The 21,918-nt window shown below is 41.0% G+C and overlaps 1 protein-coding gene across 1 annotated transcript in view; it reads left to right on the top strand.

Annotated features, from left to right (window-relative positions):
- The window catches only part of LOC111146050 (transmembrane protein 245), an 84,117-nt gene extending 80,349 nt beyond the window's left edge, over positions 1-3,768 (top strand). The window contains exons 16-17 of the mRNA XM_022501427.1: positions 1,145-1,319; positions 3,570-3,768. Coding sequence (XP_022357135.1) covers positions 1,145-1,319; positions 3,570-3,768 — 374 coding nt within the window. The remainder of the gene's footprint in view (positions 1-1,144; positions 1,320-3,569) is intronic.
- The last annotated feature ends 18,150 nt before the right edge of the window (positions 3,769-21,918 follow it).

Here is a 21,918-nt window from a genome sequence, read left to right as displayed (position 1 = left end):
TTCCCAGCAGCTTCAGCGATACCCAGCACTTAGAAAGCAGTGCGAAGTATTTGTTAAATGAGTGAATGTCCTAGCACTTAGCACAACACCTAGTACATACTTGGCACTCAGTGAATGTTTGAATTGAACTGATTGGCAGAGAGCAATGAGTTGGTCAAATAGCTTTGTACCATGAAGGATACTGTCTCTCAGGCAAGATCAATGTATCCGAGGGCACATAAGCTGTCTCCATACCCCTTAGGATCTGTTCTGATAACACCCTCATTCTGTAAGCACCAGGATGGTTCAGAGCCACCCTTTACTTTTTCCCCTACATTATCTCTGCTCCTCTCCTTCCATTTTTCCTTCTGTTACTACTGTGGCTGCTTGTCTTCCCAAATATATCTGCCTTCCACATTTACCCTCTACCACCATTTTTTCCCCTTTTGTCCACACTCCCTTTCTTCTTTACATTCCCAAATTCATTCTCAATCTTTCCTACTTCAGTGTCCTCTAAGCCCCCCTGTGATGGTCAAGCAGCCTGAGAGCACATGGTGGTTGTTTCATAATGACCTTGTGAAGCAGGCACGGTCAGGGGAATTCGTGTTGTAGAGATGAGAAACCAGACGTTTGCCAAGATCACATATCTGGCTAGTGGTAGGACCAGAGCTAGAATTCACAGCTGCTTGATGTAAGGTCTTTCATCCAGGGTTTTGTTTTTATTTTTGTTTAAATTACATTTTATTTTTGGTAGAAAGAAACAAGATGAAGAATATACATTCATCTCTGGGGTTGAGAAACTAATTTCTACTTTGGCTTTGGACTCAGTACAAATTTTGACCAGTGCTTAACTGTAGTATTATAGGACTGTATATTAACTAACCATTGTTCAAAATAACAACTGTGGAACATTAGAGTTTTGTTGCTTAAGAGATTGATGAAGTAGACACATATTTTTCAGCATCAGCTTTTGAGATGTATATCAAACCTTCATTTAACTAGCAACTTCGGTTAAACGGGGCATTATCATGCACTTGAAATTTGAGTTTGTATTTGTTTAACTTGTTTTGGTGTAATTGTTTAAATAGGAGGAGCTAGTACTTAGGTTCTGCTGTTTTGTTATCATTTTAATGGTGATGTCAAGTTGCTTTTCTTTTAATCTTAGCATTAGCAGCAATCCTAGGAGCAGTGCCATTTCTGGGGACATACTGGGCAGCAGTACCTGCAGTTCTAGACCTGTGGCTCACACAAGGCTTAGGGTGCAAAGCCGTCTTACTGTTGGTTTTTCATCTCTTGCCAACATACTTTGTAGATACGGCCATCTATTCGGATATATCAGGGTAAGTATCTGTAGAACTTCTCAAGTTGCTGGTGAGTCATATCCAGGGATTTATGTGGCCTTGTTAAAGAAGGGTTGTTTTGTTTTGTCTTCCCTTTTTGGGATGGGCAAAGGGACAGATGGTAGGATTTTTCAGTGAGGTAGTCCCTATGATCCCACTGATACAATCAGATTTTAATGTAATATAGTTAATACTGTTTGCGATTTTGTTGTCTAAGTATTTACAATACTTATAGTATTGTAGTGAGACCCTGTGTTAACAAAAAATTGTGGATAATTTTCTGTTTTAATGATATTTTAAGTTAGGAAAGAAATATTATTAGATGTACATAAAACGTTTTAAGTACAGTAATGAGTGAGTGGTTATTTTAGAACTTCTTTGCTTTTGGAGAAAAACATTAAGTTGTAGGTCTGAGATTTTCCATATGAAACCAAATCTCATAAAGTTAATAAGGTCTAATAAGCAGAGCTCTCTTTAAGATATTTAGTATGGTTCTAGGATGGGTACAGGTTAAATTTAAGACAGAATCCAAGCTTTGGCTATGTAATACAATAAATAAATAACTTTTATAGATTTTGGTATCTCTTAGAAATTGCATTGAGTAAATCAAGCCAATTCTTACTTAGTCACATATCCAGATTCACATTACTTATTAGAATCTAGGATATAAGCAAATGCTGAATTTTCATCAATTTACTCAAATTCAGAATATGCCTACTGAAACTGTCATAATAGTTAATATATTAAAATTTTTTAAGTAAAATTCACCATCACAATAAGTATAGACAAGAGCTCAGTTCATAGAAAGTGTCCCCTTCAGTTAACTGAAAATTTACAGGGACAAATGATATCCCACCTTGTTTTCTCTCTAGTAAGTTGAAGTAGAAAACAAATGATATATAACTACTCTGAAGCCCCAAAGTTCCAGAGCAATAAGAAATAAGCAACTCCATGCACAAGCTTTAGGGAAATTATTATGTCTAAAACTTGAGAGAGAAATTTAAAGACAAAAGGAGAACATCTGGATGTGGTTAATTGGTGCTTAACAGTTGAAATTTGCATAGAGTAGTTGTATGACTTTATCATTAAATGTTCTCATTTGTCTAAACTTTAAATTTTTTATTAATGTTTCTAGCTAGAATTTAAGATTTATATGTGATTTTATCTTAATAATAAAATACTACCTTGTTTAACCAGCATTAGGAAATGAAAGATTTCGTGTAAATTGTTAGATTTTTTTTAATAAATGAAGATTTTATTTAAAAGCTTCCACACTTTCTTTTTTTAAGCTTTAAGCATTTTTGGTGGAAACTTTTTAAAGTGTATTATTTAGGGAAAAAGCTTACTTACATAGCATAATACATATGTGGAATACTGCCCTAAATTGATTTTTTTGGGGGGGAATGAAGATGGATTATGAATATAATATATTGGTTTCCTAAAGACTACCTCACCTTAAATCTACTTATTGAACTGTAACATAGTACAGAACATTATTCCAGAGTTATTTACCCCTCAGTAAATTGTTCAATCACCTGTGTTTGAAAACTAGAACTAGAACATACCTTCTTTCCCAGTCCCTCTTACGTTAGTGGTCATTTGTTACTGTTATCGCTGTGCGGAGCTGCTATAACCTCTTACTGTATTCAGGTTACGTAAGTGATCCTGTGATAAGCTGGAGGGCAATCATGACTCTCTGAGATAGAAATCTCGGCTTTGTGACGGATAGTTTCCTCAGGATGCCCTTTATCATTACCCTTGTTTAAAAACTATTTAAGGATATTGCCACAAGTCTAACCTCTCAATAACATGAATACTATTGTATCGCCTTATAAAAAGCATAATTATTGGAATTACACACTAAATTGTGCCCCTTTAATTATTCTCAGTGGAAGTAAACTGAACACGTGACTTACGTAACCAGTCCTCAGCTAAGACTAACCTAGGTCAGGCAGGCATGAAACGGGTGTAGGATATCTGTTTACAGTTGGACTTCACTCCCTCCGTTGCTGGACCTTATAAAAAGGCAGATGTTGTCTGTGTTACACAGGTACATAGATGTGTCGCATCTCAATATTAGTACAACCGATGTTCATTTATCTGCACAGAGATAATCTAAAGAAAGCCGGTTATGCAGTCAAAGGCCTGGTGTGTTAGGAATGAACACTGTGCTAGAGATGTGTTTCAGATTTACTCCAAGGTTTATGTTTGTGAAAAGCCATGAGCTAATCTGTACGCTCTTTCTTCCAGAGGTGGGCACCCTTACTTGACAGGCTTGGCAGTGGCTGGTGGGGCATACTACTTAGGCCTGGAAGGAGCAATCATTGGGCCCATACTTCTCTGCATACTCGTGGTTGCTTCCAATATCTATAGTGCCATGCTAGTGAGTCCCACGAATTCAGTGCCCACGCCAAACCAGACCCCGTGGCCTGCCCAGACTCAGCGGTGAGTTAAAGCAGAATACCATGAACTGTGTGTGTGAAATTGAACTGTCCCATGGTTTATTTTTTTACGTGAACGGTCTGTCAGGATATAGGTATTTCATTGCGCAGCCTCCACTGAAGACTAGAAGACTCCAAGTAAACAGAAACCATTCGTTTGTAGACATTTGGGTTTCAGATACCAGGAACATTTAAAAACTAAATTGGGACAGAATTGTTCATGTCATGAAAGACCAAAAATAAGTAAAACATTAAAAAAAAACCACTTCGGGACATGGCGTACCAGATTAAAGGTGGAGTCTGGAAGTAGGACAATCAAATGCATTGCAGGAATGAGTGGACGGTCCTGGATTAAGTGTGGGGAAAATTGATAAACAACAGTTATGGAACAGTTGGAGAAATCTGAATATGGCTATGTATTAAATAGTATTTTTATATCAGTGTTAAGTTTCCTAGCATAATACTGATAACCTTGGTTGTATAGCAGAATATCCTTTAGAGGTAAGGTGTCAAGATGTCTGCAACTTATTTTCAAATAGTTGAGCCAAAACTGATAGAGGGGACGTGACTAATAGCAACATACTAACAATTGGTGAATCTAGATGAATGACATATGGTTGTTAATTGTACTAGTCTTTCGGTTTTTTGGTAAGTTTATACTTTTTCAAAATAAGAAGTTGGGGAAAAATTTTTGAATATACCAGTATGGAGTTATAACTTGTTATTTTGCAAGTACGGACATACAGTTCATAATTGCTCTCAGCTGTTGGTCACTAACAGTTCATAAAATGAATTACAGTGTAATATGAATTATAAGTAAAAATTTTCTCTGATTGTGTCAAAATTTTATAAAGCTTTTTATTGAGGTTTATCTTCCATGGGGCTGAGATGCACATCTTAAATATACAACTGGATGGGTTTTTTCAATGCATATACCCATGCAAGCATCACCTTATTAAGGTATAGAGTGTCTCCATTACTCTAGAAGGCTTCCCCATATACCTTCTCAGTCACACCCTTCTCTGCTAATAATCTGCCTATCTTTGAACTTTGCTTAATAGGGAATCCTGTATATTAAGTACAACTGAGTCAGGTCTCTTCTGCTCAACGTTGTGTCTGCGGCCTCCAGCCACACTGTCGCATGTACCAGTCATCCTTTTTTCGTGCTGCCTAGTATTCTAGTGCATGAGGATAACCACAGTTTATTCATTGCAGTGATGGACATTTATGTACCTGCCAGTTTTTGTTTTTGTTTTTTAAGATTTTATTTATTTATTTGCGAGAGAGAGAGAGCGCACGCGTGCCTAAGCAGAGGGAAGGGCAGAGAGAGAAGCCGACTCGCCGCTGAGCAGGGGGTCCGATGCGGGACTTGATCCCAGTGGGATCATGACCCAAGCCGGAGGCCAATGCTTAACAGACTGAGCCACCTCGGCGCCCCCTACTGGCCAGTTTCTTGTAGTACATGTCTTCTGGTGGACAGGAGTACTTAATAGTGTATGTCAAGAAGTGGAATGGCTGGGTATACTTCATGTTTAACTTCCGTGGAAACTACTTGTTAAACAAACTTTATGTTAACAACAGAAAGGTAATATGGACTGTTAAGAATGAAAAAGTAAGAAGTCTCAGAATAAAGAATTTCAACTTTTCAGAGACTATACTACATTGTCTTTATTAGTCTCCACTGGAAAACTATTTTTCCTCCTGTTGGGTCTTCTAGTTTAACCGAGGAGTTATTAATGAGTTGATTCTGAAAATGTATTTACTGAGACTATTTTAGGTTTTTCTTTAAAATTCTTTAGAAACATGGTTCTGCTTATTTTGTGTCAGTGTTGTGCTTTGTGAAGAAAGACATGGCCCTTTAACTCCGAAAGGTCAAATACAGTTTCTGAGTTAGACTCAGTTGATTCTTAGACTCAGTTGGTTCAAGGGCCATTTTAGCTAATGCAAGGCACTTAACTTGATGGCAGGGAAAAATCTCTTTCCTTAAAAGGAATAAAAGGAGAGGCACTTAGGTAGTTTTAACAAAAGCTTCACCATTTCGAAGGTGGTGACCCTATGATTTCTGCCTTTGCCTCTTAAAGGCAAGTATGCGGGTACCTGAGAAACCAGTGAACAGTTACTTGAAAGCAGTAAAGAGCACTTGCTAACTGGGTACCCTACTCTTTGGGGATCCATACAAGAAACCAAAAGAAAATTGGTTGATCAATATTTGCTGTTATTTTAGAAAAAAACTTTTCATGATTCCAAGTTAGTAAAGAAGGAATTGGTGCTTTAACTAATATGAATTCTTCCACAGGCAAATGGCCCTTTTCCCCCTTCTCTAGATGTAGGATATTATTAATTAGGTGGCATGGGGACTAAAAAATGCTGTGTGAAGGCTTTTATAGACTTTATCTTTTTTTTCCTTAAAAGTTATGTAAGCATATAGTTGTAAGAGTCAAAAATTTCTACAAAACTTACTGTGAAAGCTATCCTTTGCTTTCCCCTTGTCTCTCCTTTTCTGCTCTGAGAGGAACCACTTTTTAAAAGTTTTTAAGGTTTTTTTTGTTTTGTTTTGTTTTGTTTTGTTTTTTTGAGAGAGAGAGAGTTGGGGGGCATGAGGGGGGTGAGGAACAGAGGGAGAAGCAGACTCCCCGCTGAGTGTGGAGCCTGACACTGGGCATTGATCCCAAGATCCTGGGATCATGACCTGAGCCAAAGGCAGATGCTTAACCAATGGAGCCACCCAGGTGCCCCTGAAAGGAACCACTTTTTGACTCTAATTTCATTTTTACCTCCGTTTCTTGAAATAGCATGTTTATTTCTTGATTTTTTAAATGTATAGGCATTATCTATTTACTTCCCAGTTGGAAGGTGAGAAATTAGCTCTTTTACTACCCACCTCCCACTGTTATTTGTTTATTTTCTTAAAGTTTTTTGGAGATTTTTATTTATTTGACAGAGAGAGAGAGGGAGGAAGTGTACAAGCAGGGGGAGCTGCAGGCAGAGAGAGAGGGAGAAGCAGGCTCCCCATGGAGCAGGAGCCCGATGTGGGACTCGATCCCAGGACCCCGGGATCATGACCTGAGCCGAAGGCAGACACTTAACCCACTGAGCTACCTAGGTGTCCCTCCACCTCCCACTGTTAAACTGTGATATTGGTTAGATCACTGGCACTTAAATTATTATGACTCTGTAAATTATATTCCTATTTGAGCCTTCTTGTATATTCTATCTGTATTTCCTTACTTTATACAACTTTTTTGCTTTCCTTTGAGTTATAAAGATGCTTTGATTTGTTGGTTTTGTTTTGCGAGTCCTTGTAATTAGCCTTAAGCTATGCACCAGGTGTTCACATCTCCTCCTGCTCAGTATGCTGGGCTGTATCAGGTGTACCACACCGTCTGTCTTCCCGCTGAAGTCTCTTCTGGAGTCTTCTGATCTGCTCCAGCGGACGCTGGCTGCCCTTTTGCCTGCTGTTCAGCTGTCATTTCTTCAGCTCTCCCCTGTGTTGGAATTCTCACTTCCTATATCATTCCCCATATCATTTTCTTCCTTGATTTATTCCCTTTTTGTTGGAGCACAACCTCCTGTAGATTTTTGGGAAAGAACGCAGGGGGAGTAAATTTTGGGGGGATGATGCATATCTGAAGAGGCTTTTCCTAAAGTCGTACTTAATCATTAGCTTACCTGGGTAGATAAGTTTTTATTTTAAGATTTTATTTATTTATTAGAGAGAGAGAGTGCACGAGCACATGAGCAGGAGAAGGGACAGAGGGAGAGGCAGACTCCCTGCTGAGCAAGGACTCCATCCCAGGACCCCGGGATCATTACCTGAGCCAAAGGCAGATGCTTATCGACTGAGCCACTCAGGTGCCCCGGGTGGTGAATTTTATGTTCAAAAATTTTTGCCTTTAGACTTTCTTTATTTCTTCATTGTCTTCCGTCTTCCGTGCTTGTTAAATGTCTGAAGCCGTTCTGATTTCCAACTCTTTGTAATTTAATTGTTTGAAAACCTATAGGATCTCCTTTGTTTTCCTTTTTTTCTTGTTCCAAACGATATTTGATAAGACCTTTAAAACTGGAAGCTTATGTTCTGCAGTTCTAAAATTTTTCTTGTATTATTTCATTTATGATTTCCTTCTCATCCTTTTAGAAACTTAGTTTGATGTTGAGTTTCATACATAGGTAATCTCGTTTTCTTATCTCTAATGTTTTTCCATTTCTGACTTTTTGCCTCCATTTTCTGGGTGATTTCTTCAACTTTATTTTCCAAACCTTCCACACAGATTTCCCTTTTTATAACTTTTTTTTTTTTTTCAGTCTGGTTGATCAAGGTGTTATTTACATAAATAAAATCTACCTTTAAAAAAAATAAAATCTACCTTTTAGCATTTAGGTAGTTATTAGTTTTCAGTGATGTATAACAAATTACCACTGACTTAATGGCTTTAAAACAACATGCATTTGGGGCGCCTGGGTGGCTCAGTGGGTTAAAGCCTCGGCCTTTGGCTCAGGTCATGATCCCAGGGTCCTGGGATCGAGCCCCGCATCAGGCTCTCTGCTCAGCAGGGAGCCTGCTTCCTCCTCTCTCTCTGCCTGCCTCTCTGCCTACTTGTGGTCTCTGTCTGTCAAATAAATAAATAAAATCTTAAAAAACAACAACAACAACATGCATTTATTCTATCCAAGTTTCCGTGGGCCGGGAGTCCGGGCATGGTTTAGCTGGAACTTCTGCTTAGGGTCTGCCAAGGCTGCAGCCAGGGTGTCAGCTGGAGCTGGGGAAGCTTGCCTTTGGTTGGCAGGAGTCTGGCCTGCAGTAGTGGAACTGAGGCTGGCAGCTCCTGGAGGTGGCCCCTCTCCATAGGCAGTTTAGGACCATGGATGTCGGCTTCTGCAAGGTCAGCAGGAGAGCCGATTTCTGACTTCTGGCCAGGGGGAGGTGGGCAAGGATGTTGGACTGCTTTTTAAGTAGACTTCAAAGCAGCCCTTCTGCATTGAGCCCCAGCCTTACCCACTTCCAGAGTTCGCTGTCACCAGTTCCTGGGCACTCATGGCGATTTCGCCAAAGGAATCAGATTGTTTCCTGGCATTTTCCACACTGGCCTAGGATCAGCTTTTTTAGGGTATGCTGGGTCAGAGCAGTTGTCCCATCTGCCTTCCACCTTCTAGAAGTTTATGGCTCTTACCTCTTACATGCTCCCCGCCCTCCTTTTCAAGTAAGTTAATGCCTTCAAAAAAATACTTTCACTGGCGTTTCAGTGGGGTTTTGAGAGGGCCTGAAGGAAGCACGTGTTCAGTACCTCATCCTTCAGTGGGAAGTCTAAACAAAGACAACCTCGGTGACATTTATAGGATGAATTTCTGTGATAAAACTTCACTTGTGTTATTTTATTTGATCTGTCCAGTGTTCGCATGCAGGTTAGGAACTGGAGGTTTCCATGTTTTATAGATGAGGGAATCAAAGCTTAGAGAGGTTCCCTTGCCCCTGTGTAGCCACACAGCTAAAAAGCAGGAGAGCCAGTACGATTCAACTAATGATCTTTTTTTCCCTTTTTGAGTCATCCCCTTCCCTTCCACAAGAGCAGACGTTCTCCTGTAACACTCAGGGAATGTTTGGCTCCGCGTCCATGGGCCAGTCCGTGGTCATCCTTACTACTCCCCCACCTCGTTCCCCGTCCTGACCAAGTGCTGTCTGTTTTGCCTCAGCTCTCTTCCTCTGAATCTCCACAGTGTCACGCCCCCAGTCTGAGCTGGGCCCAGCTGCCACATTTCTCACCTGGGCTGCTGTGGTCATCTAAGTCTTCTAACTAGTCTCCTACCCTCCGCTTGTACAGTTCTCTTGTCCCTTCTCTGCACTGCCGCTGACATGTTCTCTTCAAAATGCAAGCATATCTGATCGTGATGCTGGCTTACCAAAAACGGCTTCCCCTTGGCTTTAGGAGGAAGATCAAAATATTTGACATGGTTTGCAAGACTCTACATGATCTAATCCTGAAACATTTCCTCTTGCTGTCTGAGCTGCTCCCATATGGGCTTTTGCTTGGCCTCAGACACACCGGGCTTGTAGCAGTGTGATAGCCGAAGGGTGCGTGGTTGCATTTCAGGAGGCACACATACCTTGTGTCTGCAGGTGCAGGCACTGGTAGCTACAAGTAACACATTTGCAAGACTGTTGCGATGAACTACTGTCTTCAGGAAAAATAAAGGACCCCCTTCTCTGATTACTGCTGTTGATGGTGTTGTTTGCAGTATTTGATGGGGGTGATTGTCGTGAACACAGCACAGCATAAAGCTCCCAACTATTTTGGACTCGATTCAGTAACCCAGGTGTATCCCTTCCTCTGTTCTCTTTCGATGCTGGGGTTGTCTGGGAGGTTGAGGAAGGGCCGAGACTCTCTTCCAGTCATGTATCTTTCTTGACTTTTGGACAGGATATTCAGACTTGATTTGATGTACTTAATTTTACTCCTCCCAAAAATTGAGCAGCAGTCTCTGAGTATTAAAAGTCAGCAACACCTGCAGGAAGCAAGTAGCAGCAGCTCCTAGGGACGCCTCCAGGAATGTTCTCTCTATGAAGGTTCTCCCTGCCCCGTCCCATCTTGACAGCACCGAGAGCGACAACTGGAATGTGGTCCTTTAGAAACTCTGCTTGATCTTTCACTGGGAGGAGTTATCAGGAGCTCACTTCTGTTTTTAAGAAGCATTCTTTTAGGGGCGCCTGGGTGGCTCAGTGGGTTAAAGCCTCTGCCTTCGGCTCAGGTCATGATTCCAGGATCCTGGGATCGAGCCCCGCATCGGGCTCTCTGCTCGGCAGGGAGCCTGCTTCCTCCTCTTTCTCTCTCTCTCTCTCTGCTTCTCTGCCTATTTGTGATCTCTGTCTGTCAAAATAAATCAATAAAATCTTAAAAAAAAAAAAAAAGAAGCATTCTTTTAACCAGACTTTGGATATCTTTTATAATTTAATACCCAAAGTTAAACCAAAAGTGAGTGTTTTGTTACAAACGAAATTGTTTAGTAATTAGCCCAAGGTTTTGGCATTCAGCTTTATAGAGCAAGAAGTTGTTTTTCTTCTTTGTTTTTGCAAAACGGGATAGGAAGGTGTTCTCCAAAACACCTCACCACTGCTGTAGGCCTTAACATTAACCTTCAGAATTTTAGCCGGAGTACACTCTGCATCATGCCAGTGGGAGCTGGAGGTAGAAGTTTAAGTTGGCCCATCAGACTTCAAGCCTGCTTTCTGTCTACATCTGCAGACTCCCTCTCTTTCTCTCTCTCTCTGCTGCCTGCCTGCCTTGTGTTTCATTTTCTAGCCATATTGAACTTGTTTTAGTTCCCTGAAGTCATTGTCATCTTTGCACATGTTTTCCCTTTTTATAAAGAATACCACACCCGTTTCCAGGGAAGGCTGATACTGTGGCCTATCCTCAAAGGTCTCTTCTTCTGAGAAGCATTGCCAGAACTCTCAGGGCTAGATGAGATGTGCCTGCCGTGTGGTCCCCTGCACCACACTTATCTTATTGGAGCTTAATATCCATTATAACTGTGTAGTTTTAACTAATCATCCTTCCCAGTAGTTGGTAAGCTTTCTGGAAGTAGGAACTAGGTCTCATCTGTTTACTACTCTTACCATTCCTAGCATGGTATCTGGCACATACAAAATGCTCAGTAAATATTTGATGAATTAATAGACTAGTGAAACCAAGAACAGTTCAGATAAAAAGATTTTTGCAATATTACCTTGAGGCTGATAAAAGAGGATGGGACATAGTAAGCCCCAGCCTTAGAGCTGTATTCCAGGTTTGTCAGAAAGGAAGCAATGTGCCTAATGGTGATGACATGTGCTCTGTCACAAGATTGTGCACCTGTGTGCGAGGTGAGGGTTCAGAAATACACACTCAGCTTATGCCAAGCCAACTGTGTTAAATTACTCAGATAAAGCTTTTTATTTTTAAATGTCCAAAGTTTATTCTGTATCTCTAGGAGGCAAGGAATCAACAGCTCTTGAGCTGTTAAGTCAGAAAAAGTTTAAACGTTTGCATAAACGAATTTTTAGAAATCTTACCGAAAACTTTTGGGGAAGAAGATTCAGAATTCAAGGAGTTGGGATTGATTATAAATGAGAAATCACACTGCACATTCCCCGTTGCCATTAGAGGAACTGTAAAATGTTAATAGCAGTCTCTGTCCCTTGAACCACATGTGGTCCTGTTCTGCTTTCCTTGCTCTTAAATCAGAAATCCTGCCACTGTCATTCTTAGCATCTAATAATCCTTATGGTTTGGAAAAGAACACTGTATTTAGATGACTAAGGTAGGACATTCACTGTTTCTAGAAACATTAGCAATGCAGTATTATCCCTTTGTTTCTTCCTGTTCTAGAGAGGTCAGGATTTATGAGCCCTGCTGATTAGTGAGCTCAGTGCTTCTCCATGAGGACAGGAATCAATTATCTCTGTATCACTAGGTTAGGGAGTTTGTTTTCCAGGAGATAGACGTTTGTTTCAGATCAGCGTTACTTCTGGGGCGCCAGGGTGGCTCAGTGGGTTGAACAGCTGACTCTTGATTTTGACTCAGCTTGGGTCATGATCTCAGGGTGCTGGGGTTGAGCCCCGTGTGGGCTCAACTCCCCGGCGGGGAGTCTGCTTCAGCATTCTCTCCATCTCCCTCATACCACCCCTGGCGTACGCAGTCACCTTCTCTAAAATAAATAAGTGAAAATCAAAGTCAGTGTTACTTCTGTAGGCTTCTACACACGCACACACACACACACACACACACACACACACACACACACAGTCATGCACCCTGCCATTGTCGCTCTAAACATCTAGAGAAGGTAGAATGTTGAGTTGGAAAATCGTTAGTAACTATTTTCTCAGTGTGCTTCACTTTGTTTTCCTTTTTCCTGGGTGCTTTTAGAGACTTTCTTGGCCTGGGGGCAGATTGAATAGTAGGTATGAATTTCAAGGTGCCGGCTAAGCTTACTTGTCAACAGAAAGCAGTCACCAGGCCAACCACAGTCTTAATCTCATTTCATGCATCTTTGCCCTGAGGCAGGAATTTTCATTCATAATTTAGAAGAACTGAATAGAGATTCAAACTTGCAGGTATCCTAGAAATGTGAAAAGATGTCAGAGGATGGATTTGAAACCTATTGTATATTGGGAAATGCTTTTTAGTATAGGCCAGTTTTGGGTTATTGGTTTTAAAGATTTTCCAGGGCTCCCACAGCTGGTAGCCAACTTTGCCTGTACCCAAATTGAAGAACATAAATTTAGGTGAGAGTGCGAAAAATAGATACATAAATAAGTAGACAGCTAGGGCAATGGTTCTGGGTTGGGGGGTAGGAGTTTTGCTCCCCTCAGAAGATATTTGGCAACGTCTAGAGACATTCTGGTTGTCACAACTCCAGCAGTTAGAGCTAGAGATACTGCTAAACATCTTACCATGCACAAAAATGTCGAGGGTACTGCCCTTGAGAAACCCTGATTTGATATACAGATAGGTAGTAACACAGATAAAAAACCTGGGAGTATATAAGTCTTCATTTTGGGAGATTTCTTTCAGAATGTAAAATTATTTGAAGAAACAAAATTCAGGGGTGCCTGGGTGGCTCAGTGGTTAAAGCCTCTGCCTTCGGCTCAGGTCATGATCCCAGTGTCCTGGGATCGAGCCTCGCATCAGGCTCTCTGCTCAGCAGGGAGCCTGCCTCCTCCTCCTCTCTCTCTCTGCCTGCCTCTCTGCCTACTTGTGATCTGTCTGTCAAATAAATAAAAATCTTAAAAAAAAAAAAAAAAAGAAACAAAATTCATTCCAATTCTTTCTCCTATCAGCATATATTCAACATGGTGGGTTTGGCCATACCACACATATGCCCTTTCACAGCCATAGCCAGGAAGCTCATCCATTCTTCAGAGCTAATCCTTGGAGGTAGAGCTGTGCTGGTTGGAGGTGGGCTTTATTGGTCCAGAGGCTAGAGGACCCCCACCAGGGAGGCATCCTTGAGATAACACAGTGTTCTTGAATGTAATCTCTTTTCTGTAACTTTCTACCTGTGCCCTCTTGATTCTGAAGTACTTCTGACATTGGGCTAAAGGGTTAGTCTTTCATTTACCTCTGTTCCACCCAGCTAGCCCATCTCATAGTGTGATGTGAAAATTGAGAAGACAAAGTAGTAAGGCAGAAGGGGTAGGACAGGTGGTGTGAGTGCAGAATTGCACCCGGCAGATTATTTGCTTTATGAAGTTTTAGGTGATTTGTAGTTAATGACAACTTTTTGTCACCTTTTGTATCTACAGCTGAGTTATTTTCTGAATTTCTGGAGTACGTTCCTTATATTCCACTTTAGGTCTGTTTCTAATGAAAAAGTTGAGTCATTGTGTACAGTAACCAACACTTGGTTATAGGTATGAAAATAAAATAGGCTTTCTTTGACTGATTAAAAAAATTTAAGAAGTACCACATAGTGTAGTGATGTGGCTACAAGTTAATATAACTTGAAGACCTTAGACTTGTTTTGAAAAATGCCAACATTTTAAGCTTAACTATTTTTCTGAGTTCCTAGTTGGGGATATTGCTGTAAAGGAGCAAAGTAACTTCTTTGTTACTTATATGTGCTTTGTCTTTTTTATCATTTAAGAGAGATTTGACTGCATATAAACAGAAAAAAAGCCCCCGCAAACTAAAAAAAATCCCACCCTCCACTCAAAATAACAGTGACTTAAATAAGCTAGAGGTTTATTTCTTGGGCAAAAGAAGCCAGAAGTAGGCAGTCTAGGGCTCATGTGACTGTTCCACAAACATTCACGCACAGTCTTCCTACATCCTGTTCATCCAGTTTGGTCTGAGGTCTTTTCATGTAAGATGGGATCTTGAGCTCATCCTCCGTAAACTCTGACCTGGCCACCACAGATACAGACCAGACCGGGTCACATCCTCATAGCTCGGGCATGTGAGTGATGTAGCAAAGGCGAGCTAGCTGTCACAGTGCTAAGGTAGGACCCTCAGATATGCAGCAGACCCCCTCCATCCAGACCAGATACTACTTAGTCACATGGTCGGTCGGTCATACATGGTTTCGGGGGGGCTGGGGAGATCAACTTTGATGGGAGACAGTGGACTGAACTAACAAAAAAAAAAAAAAAAAAAGGAGTTCTTATTACCGAAGACTGAGAGACAACCAGCAGACTTTGAAACAATACTTGGTGAAAGTATTAGCAGTATATAGTGACTATATAACCTTGTCAAAGCTCTCAGGTTATCAAAATAAAATGTTGTTACTTGGCAATTAATTATTGGTTGGACACTGTTTTGCTTTTCTTTTTTTAAAATGTTTCTTTGGCTTTATCCTCCCCCTACCCCACCCTATTCCAAAAGCAGAACTAATCCTTCTTTCTTTTCTTCTTACAGGACTTTCCATGATATTTCTGATGATGCGAAACCTTCAGTAGACTGACATGGTTTGCACCACAGCGATTTCTGTAGGAGATTCAGTTTCTCACAGCTCAGCTGTGGCCTTCTGTCCTTTCATCTGTGCCTAGCAAGCAGAGCCCAGGAAAGCAGCAGAACCCTCCTGGCCTTCCATACAGAATGCCTGGACAAGAGAGAACTTGCTGTGGGTTGCTTTGCCTTTTAAAGCACAGCTTTAGAACTCAGAATTGTGCTTTGCTCACTTACCTGTTGCTAAGATGGCTTGAAAATTTTCAGTTTATACACTGGTAACTTGGCTCGAAATTTCCCACTTTGGTTTTCTATATTATTATAATATGTATTTATAAAGGTATTTTAAGAGTCCTGAACTACCTGCTGTTAAAAATACTCACCGTGTAATTTTCTCCTGGTTTAAGAAATCTGTTCTTAAACATTTTTATGACCGTCACTTTTTAATGAAGAGGGTTTTTCAGTTTTGAATATGTAGTTGCTTGAGCAGGTAAAGGGAGTCTTCTACCCTTCTACCTACTCCCCTCTGTGAGTGTAAGGCCCGGTGGCTTATTTGAAGGTCAGCAAGGTGTGTGTTGCAACCACAGGAGACAGAGAAAAACAAGCTCTTCCTCCCTTTCTCCTCCCTCCATCTGCCATTATACTATTGCCAGATTCTTAAAACTTGGTTGACCACTTTGAAGTAAAATACTTACTAAGCTGCTGTTAATGGTAACAATATGACAATTCATGTTGGGGTTCAGTTTTTCCAAATGCTTTAAGCAAAAAAATCTCAGGAGTAGCAGTTCTCTGACTTGTTAAATATATCCCTGTGTACTTACTTGGAATTCTGCCAGTTAGTTACTTATTAGCAGTAGAATGTTACATTTAGGTAGTATTTTTCCATCACTTAGCACAGTGCCTTGCACATGAGACTCCAGATGAAGGCGTGTTGAAGGAGGACTTTTTAAGTCTCCCACACATCACAATGACCAGCACAGTGCTTTGCGCGTTACAAAGTCATTTTGCACACATTCTTTCCCAGTCACTTCCCGGCAGCTTTCACACAGCATTATGGTTTTTATAACACTTTCATACAGGTGGGAAGCTTAAGGTTCAGAAATGTTCAGTAGGTCTTTTACCTCAAATCTTTCTGACTTTGTAATCTGCAAACTCTGCTCTGCTGTCGCATTTCTTCCCATACCTTCTGCAGTCCTCCCAGTGCTTGTCCTACAGTTAATGTTCATCGGGCTCCTTCTCCATCCCCGGGGAAAACATTCAGTAACACTTTCTCCTCTATATTCCCCTGGGGATGGAGAAAGAGCCCGATGATCGTTTCCTACAGTGGTAAGGGCACCACGCGAAGAGCTGGGTTCTCGTCCCAGCCTGTCATTAACTGTAGGACAAGCACTGGGAGGACTGCAGAAGGTACGGGAAGAAATGCGACAGCAGAGCTGAGTTTGCAGATTACAAAGTCAGAAAGATTTGAGGTAAATCAAATGTTGGAAAACATTTAAAAGTAGAAATCATTTTTTTCCTAAATCATCTTCTCCCTGAGAAGCACTGTCAGTGGTAATTAGCTTAAATTCATCCTGGTATCACTCAAGAAATTAACTCCCTATAGGAAAGAGGCTACCATGAGGGTTTTGACTGTTTATACAGTAGACTACATGCAGATCTCTTGTTTTTACCGTCCCTCTACAATTATAATCTAATATTACACCAAGTGTTCATTTGGCCACTAACCGACTCCTTTTTTTCTGTAGACAGTTGTTCAGTCATTCGTTCGGAAACACATTCACTGAGAGTTGGCCTCTCTGGTTTCCATGCCAACTGCTGTACAGAGGACAGCTCCTGGGAATGCCTTCTCCCACCGTAAATATTAGCCAGATCACGTGCTTGCTAAAATTATGAATTTTGCAGTGAAAGGGTTAAAAAAGGAATCAGGTTTGTTTTTGTTAATTGTATACTGGTAAGTTTATAGCTATAATTGGTACATATTCATAAGAGGCAAGTATTAAACACAGTGAGTTTAGTGTGCATATACAAATTATGTTCCTCCAAAGTGTTTTTAGCTGTATAAGTGATACTGCAAAAAACTAAACTCCAGCTAATGTATGGCTGTTGCTGGTCATAATTATTAGTATAAATACCAGGTTCTTAGGAACTTAAGAGCCCTAAGAGAATAGTTTGGAGCTCCCAAAATGGGCAGTGATATAATATCACCTAAAAAATCAGTCCCATACACGGTCCTCATCAGGAGACTGGAATTGCCCTAATGTTCCAGCAACTTCAGAAGGACTCCGAAGGCCAGCCAGCTGGGGGAGGAGCCCTCGACCAGAGAAAACTATGCCCTCAGACAGTGAAGAGGCTTTACGGAATTTTCACAGGTCACAGAGCTCACGTGGTATGAAAAGCGAGGAGTTTCAAACTCAGGTCTCACAATGGCTTGCCCCCAGATTCTCAGGATTTGTCCCAGAAAGAATGTTTCCCTAGGAACAGACACTGCATGGATGAAGAAGCTTCAGTAAAAATGGATACAGAAAGCCTATCGCAAGGTCTTACATTTTTATAGCTTTATTAAAGATTAGTTTTAAGTTCATATTCATTATTTCAGTTGTAAACCTAATGGGGGAATGGGAAAAGATTAGTCTCCACACAGATGTGCTCCTCTCTCTTCTGAGAATAAGGTGTACCATTTTTAGCATAAACTCCATGTCCTGTAAATCCTTCTTTAGTTCCAAAATTTCTTTCACATTGTTCCTGGAAGTGCTCTGTCACACTGCCTGAGACACAAGTCTTATTTGTGTTTAAACTTGTGAGGATTCCTAACACTCTCTTCCATTAGAGGTAGTTAGCTGGCAGAATTTCCCTGTGACCTGTGAGACTGGTGTAGATTGACCCTTGACAAGGAGAGGATTACCCAAGAAGTGTTGTTTTTTTTTTTTTTGAAGATTATTTATTTGACAGACACCACAAGTAGGCAGAGAGGCAGGCAGAGAAAGAGGGAGGAAGAAGCAGGCTCCTGGCTGAGCAGAGAGCCCAACGTGGGGCTCGATCCCAGAACCCTGGAATCATGACCTGAGCCGAAGGCAGAGGCTTTAACCCACTGAGCCACCCAGGCGCCCCTACCCAAGAAGTGTTCTGAAGACACGCTGTATTCAAACTAACTGAGAGCCTTTGGAAATAGCAGATGTTTATTACAGTTAAAGGGCTGCTAAAAGGCTTGCAGGTGAGGTCCTCTGGCTAACCTTGGTCTTGAATCCCCATTGTGACTACTCATACCCTTATTTCCCACACTGATTGTATCTAGTACTTCAGGATATGTCACTACTGGGCAAGAAATACTCAGAAATTCAGGCCATGAACGGTTAGATTAGAGGAAAAAAAAAAAATTTGTAGGTGAATTATCCGGGGCTCTCAACCTCGGGGTTTATAGGAAAAACCCCTTCAGAACTTCCCATACTCTAGTCCTGATTGGCAGTTTCCTGTAGGGGTCTTCTAAGACCCTTATAAGAGTATTATACTAGGCATTTCATACTGGAGATAGCCTCTGGCAATATACTTCCAAGTGTTAGTTCTAGCTGAGAGTAACTTTTTTTTTTTTAATTAGTTTTTGTCCTTACACATTTGCCATCAGAATATATTCATTTCACTGATTGACTGAGGACCTGCAAAAAATGTGCTAACTGAAAGCACTGGGCAGTTATATTTTTTTTGATAGTTTATAATTAATAAAGAGAATTATAAATCAAGACAATCTGTCTACTAGTCATAGAAATTCTGCACTAGAATGGGCCGTGTATAATTAGGCAATCCTGTTGTTTTCTAGGGGAGAAAACAAATCCATAGGTTGAAGTGGATTTCTAACACACAGAGTCAGTAACAGGATTCTGAATAGAATACAGTTTTGGGTTTTTCCCCCCCCTTAGCCCATTGTTCTGCATCTCTTCCCTTTCCCTAATAGTTGAGCAACTTTTGGAAAGATATGTTCCTTAAAGCAGTAGTTCCAAGAGATGTTATTAGATGTTATAAGAGACAGAAGTGTGCATGGTGGGAGAGGACTCCATAATCAGCTAAAATTGAGGCATGCTGAGTTTGTTTCCTTTCTGTAGGACTTCTAAGAGTTTTTAGTGTGCTGTTATATATTGTGAATTTATGAGGGGACAAATTGTTTACTATACTTATTTGCCGTCAAACTGCACCCCCCCCCCAATCCTTTTAGCAGAGCTTCACCAAGGACCACTGGTCCTTTGGAAAACATGGCTCTCGAGTAAGTTTACAGCTCTTTTGGGAGACATCCTTAATGGAAATTCTGAATGGTAACCGTATTACCACATAAACTATAACAAATCTCAAAGAAAACCTGTTTGCCATTCAGAGCTATACGTAAAGTATAGAGATTCTTTTCCACCTATGGTGTGTAAAATCAGTATTTGTGCTTAGTTTTGCAAGTTTTTCAAGGATCTAGTAATGTGCAAATACAGTGGTGATATATTGATATACACTTTAATAATGCTTTTGTATGTCACTTTATAGTTTTCAGACTGCTTTCATAACAACCCTGTGAGATAGGCAGGCGTTAAGTATTATTGAATGAGGCACTGGAGGCTCAGAAAGGTTTTTTTGTGATTTTTCCCTTAAGTTCATACCACAAAATGATGGAGCCAGAATTCAGTGGCAGAACTTCTGACTCCAAGTCCAGAGTTCTTCACTCCATACCTGGTTTCTTATTTTTCTTCTGGCTTTATATCTTAACAATGAAAGGTGTGGAAATAAATCTTAAAGTAACATCATTTTGGCTTATCCCCAAATCCTATTTCTTTTTTATTGCAGTGACCTAGAAGGTGTAACTCATTATAGCTGTCCCAAAGAATACCCTTCTCCTGTCTTTCGCAGTGCCACTTGTTTGGGTGACTGGAGTATATTTCAAATACCATTGGATTCGGAAATCAAGCTTGGATATATAGTTGTGATTGCTGATGTAACTTATGGAAAAGATATCCTCTGCATTCTCAGGCAAAATAGAGATGGTTTGAAAGCAAAAAAGTTGATTCATATAATGATAGTGCATATTCTTTATTCTCACACAGATGCTACTTCTTAGCTTTAACTTGCTTTGATGAACTTCTAATGTAACCTCTTTGTAAATGTGAAATATTTATATTTTGAAATAAAATTACTAGTGTTGAATGAATCAGGTGGAAAACTTAGTCTCGTTTCTGTGGAGAAATTTGATCTTCCTTGGGGTGAGACTTTCACGAATACATCCATCTGTCTCCTAGGCCTTATCTCTTTTCCTTTGGCACCAGTGCCCACACTGAGTTTTTATGTAATGTGGGCAGCTTACATAAGAGAATATGTGTCTGGAGAATGGATGTGGGCTCCTGAAAAAGGTGAAAAGGTCCAAAGCTGAGGTGGGAGCCTTCGGTTCATTGGGGAAGGTGGCCTTGTGGTAGACAAGGGAGTGGTAAGGTAAGTGGCTGGGGAGTAAGAAGCCGAGGAAGAGAAAGTTGGTTAAAGGAACTGCACATTTTGAATGAAGAAAACAGGTCTACATTATGGCTATCTTCAAAGCAAAGATATCTGTGCAGCCCTGGCAGACGGAGCTGAACCCTAAAAGTGGGAAGACCGTGAAGCACATTTCAGCAGTGCTTGGGAAAGAGCCTCTGACCCCTGGAGTTCGTGATATTCCGCTCTTCAATCTGACATGGGTAGATAAATAATCCTGGCAAAAGTCAAAGGGTGGACTCGCCAGCCTCAAATTCTTTTGTATTCTGCGGGTTGCCTCCTGGCAGATGTGTTAGTTCACGAGTATTTCTCCAGGCTTCTCAGTCTATTGCCTAAGCTGAGGACCCCCTCACAGGGGTTTCTGACAACCTCCTTTTGGCTTTGCTTCTGGGACTCCAGGGGCAAAGGGGTGTTCAGCTCTCCCTCCCATCTGATCATGTTCGGGCTCCCTGATTCCTTTAAGTGAGTTTAGTCAGAAATACTAATGGTCTTTTCAGTCAATAAACCGCCTTTAGGAAACTGCTCTCTGCTAGGCCCTGCTCTGTGCTAAGTAATTCTGAAAAGTAGTTTTAGGGGCGTCTGGGTGGCTCAGTTAGTTAGGAAACTGACTCTTGATTTCAGCTCAAGTCTTGATCTCAGGGTCATGAGTTCAAGCCACCCCTTGGGCTCCACAGGGGGTGTGGAGACTACTTAAGAAAAAAAAAAAGGTTTTTAAAATTATTTATTAATTTGACAGAGAGAGAGATCACAAATAGGCAGAGAGGCAGGCAGAGAGAGAGGGAAGCAGGCTCCCTACTGAGCAGAGAGCCGGATGTGGGGCTCTATCCCAGGACCCTGGATCATGACCTGAGCTGAAGGCAGAGGCTTAAAGCACTGAGCCACCCAGGCGCCCAAAAAGGTTTTTAAATGTAATAGTGTTGAACAGTAGGTGATGCTTTTCCATATGCCCTAGTTAATTTCCTTTTGAAGAGTAATTTTGAACAGTAGCCTGGAAGATACCCAAATCACTGCCCCCTTGCCAAGTACACAGGTACTCCTTACGGCTGCATTATCAAATGTTTCATTTTCAACCCAGCCCGAATTGTGAGAAAGAGGGTCAGAAGGGGAGCCTGGGGAATGTGGGACATTCTGGAAAGCTCCAGAAAGAAGCTTTACCGGTAAAATTCCTGCCTCGGTAAAAGACCCTTCCTACAGGCTTGACTGGTTCTGCTCCACCAGTTAGCTCAGCTTCTAGAAATCATCGTGGGA

Source organism: Enhydra lutris, unplaced genomic scaffold (assembly GCF_002288905.1).
Source record: "Enhydra lutris kenyoni isolate GAN:26980312 unplaced genomic scaffold, ASM228890v2 scaffoldscaffold13, whole genome shotgun sequence".
NCBI classification, from domain to species: domain Eukaryota; kingdom Metazoa; phylum Chordata; class Mammalia; order Carnivora; family Mustelidae; genus Enhydra; species Enhydra lutris.
Note: the sequence above shows the minus strand (reverse complement) of the source record. Positions and strands in the feature narration are given on the sequence as shown.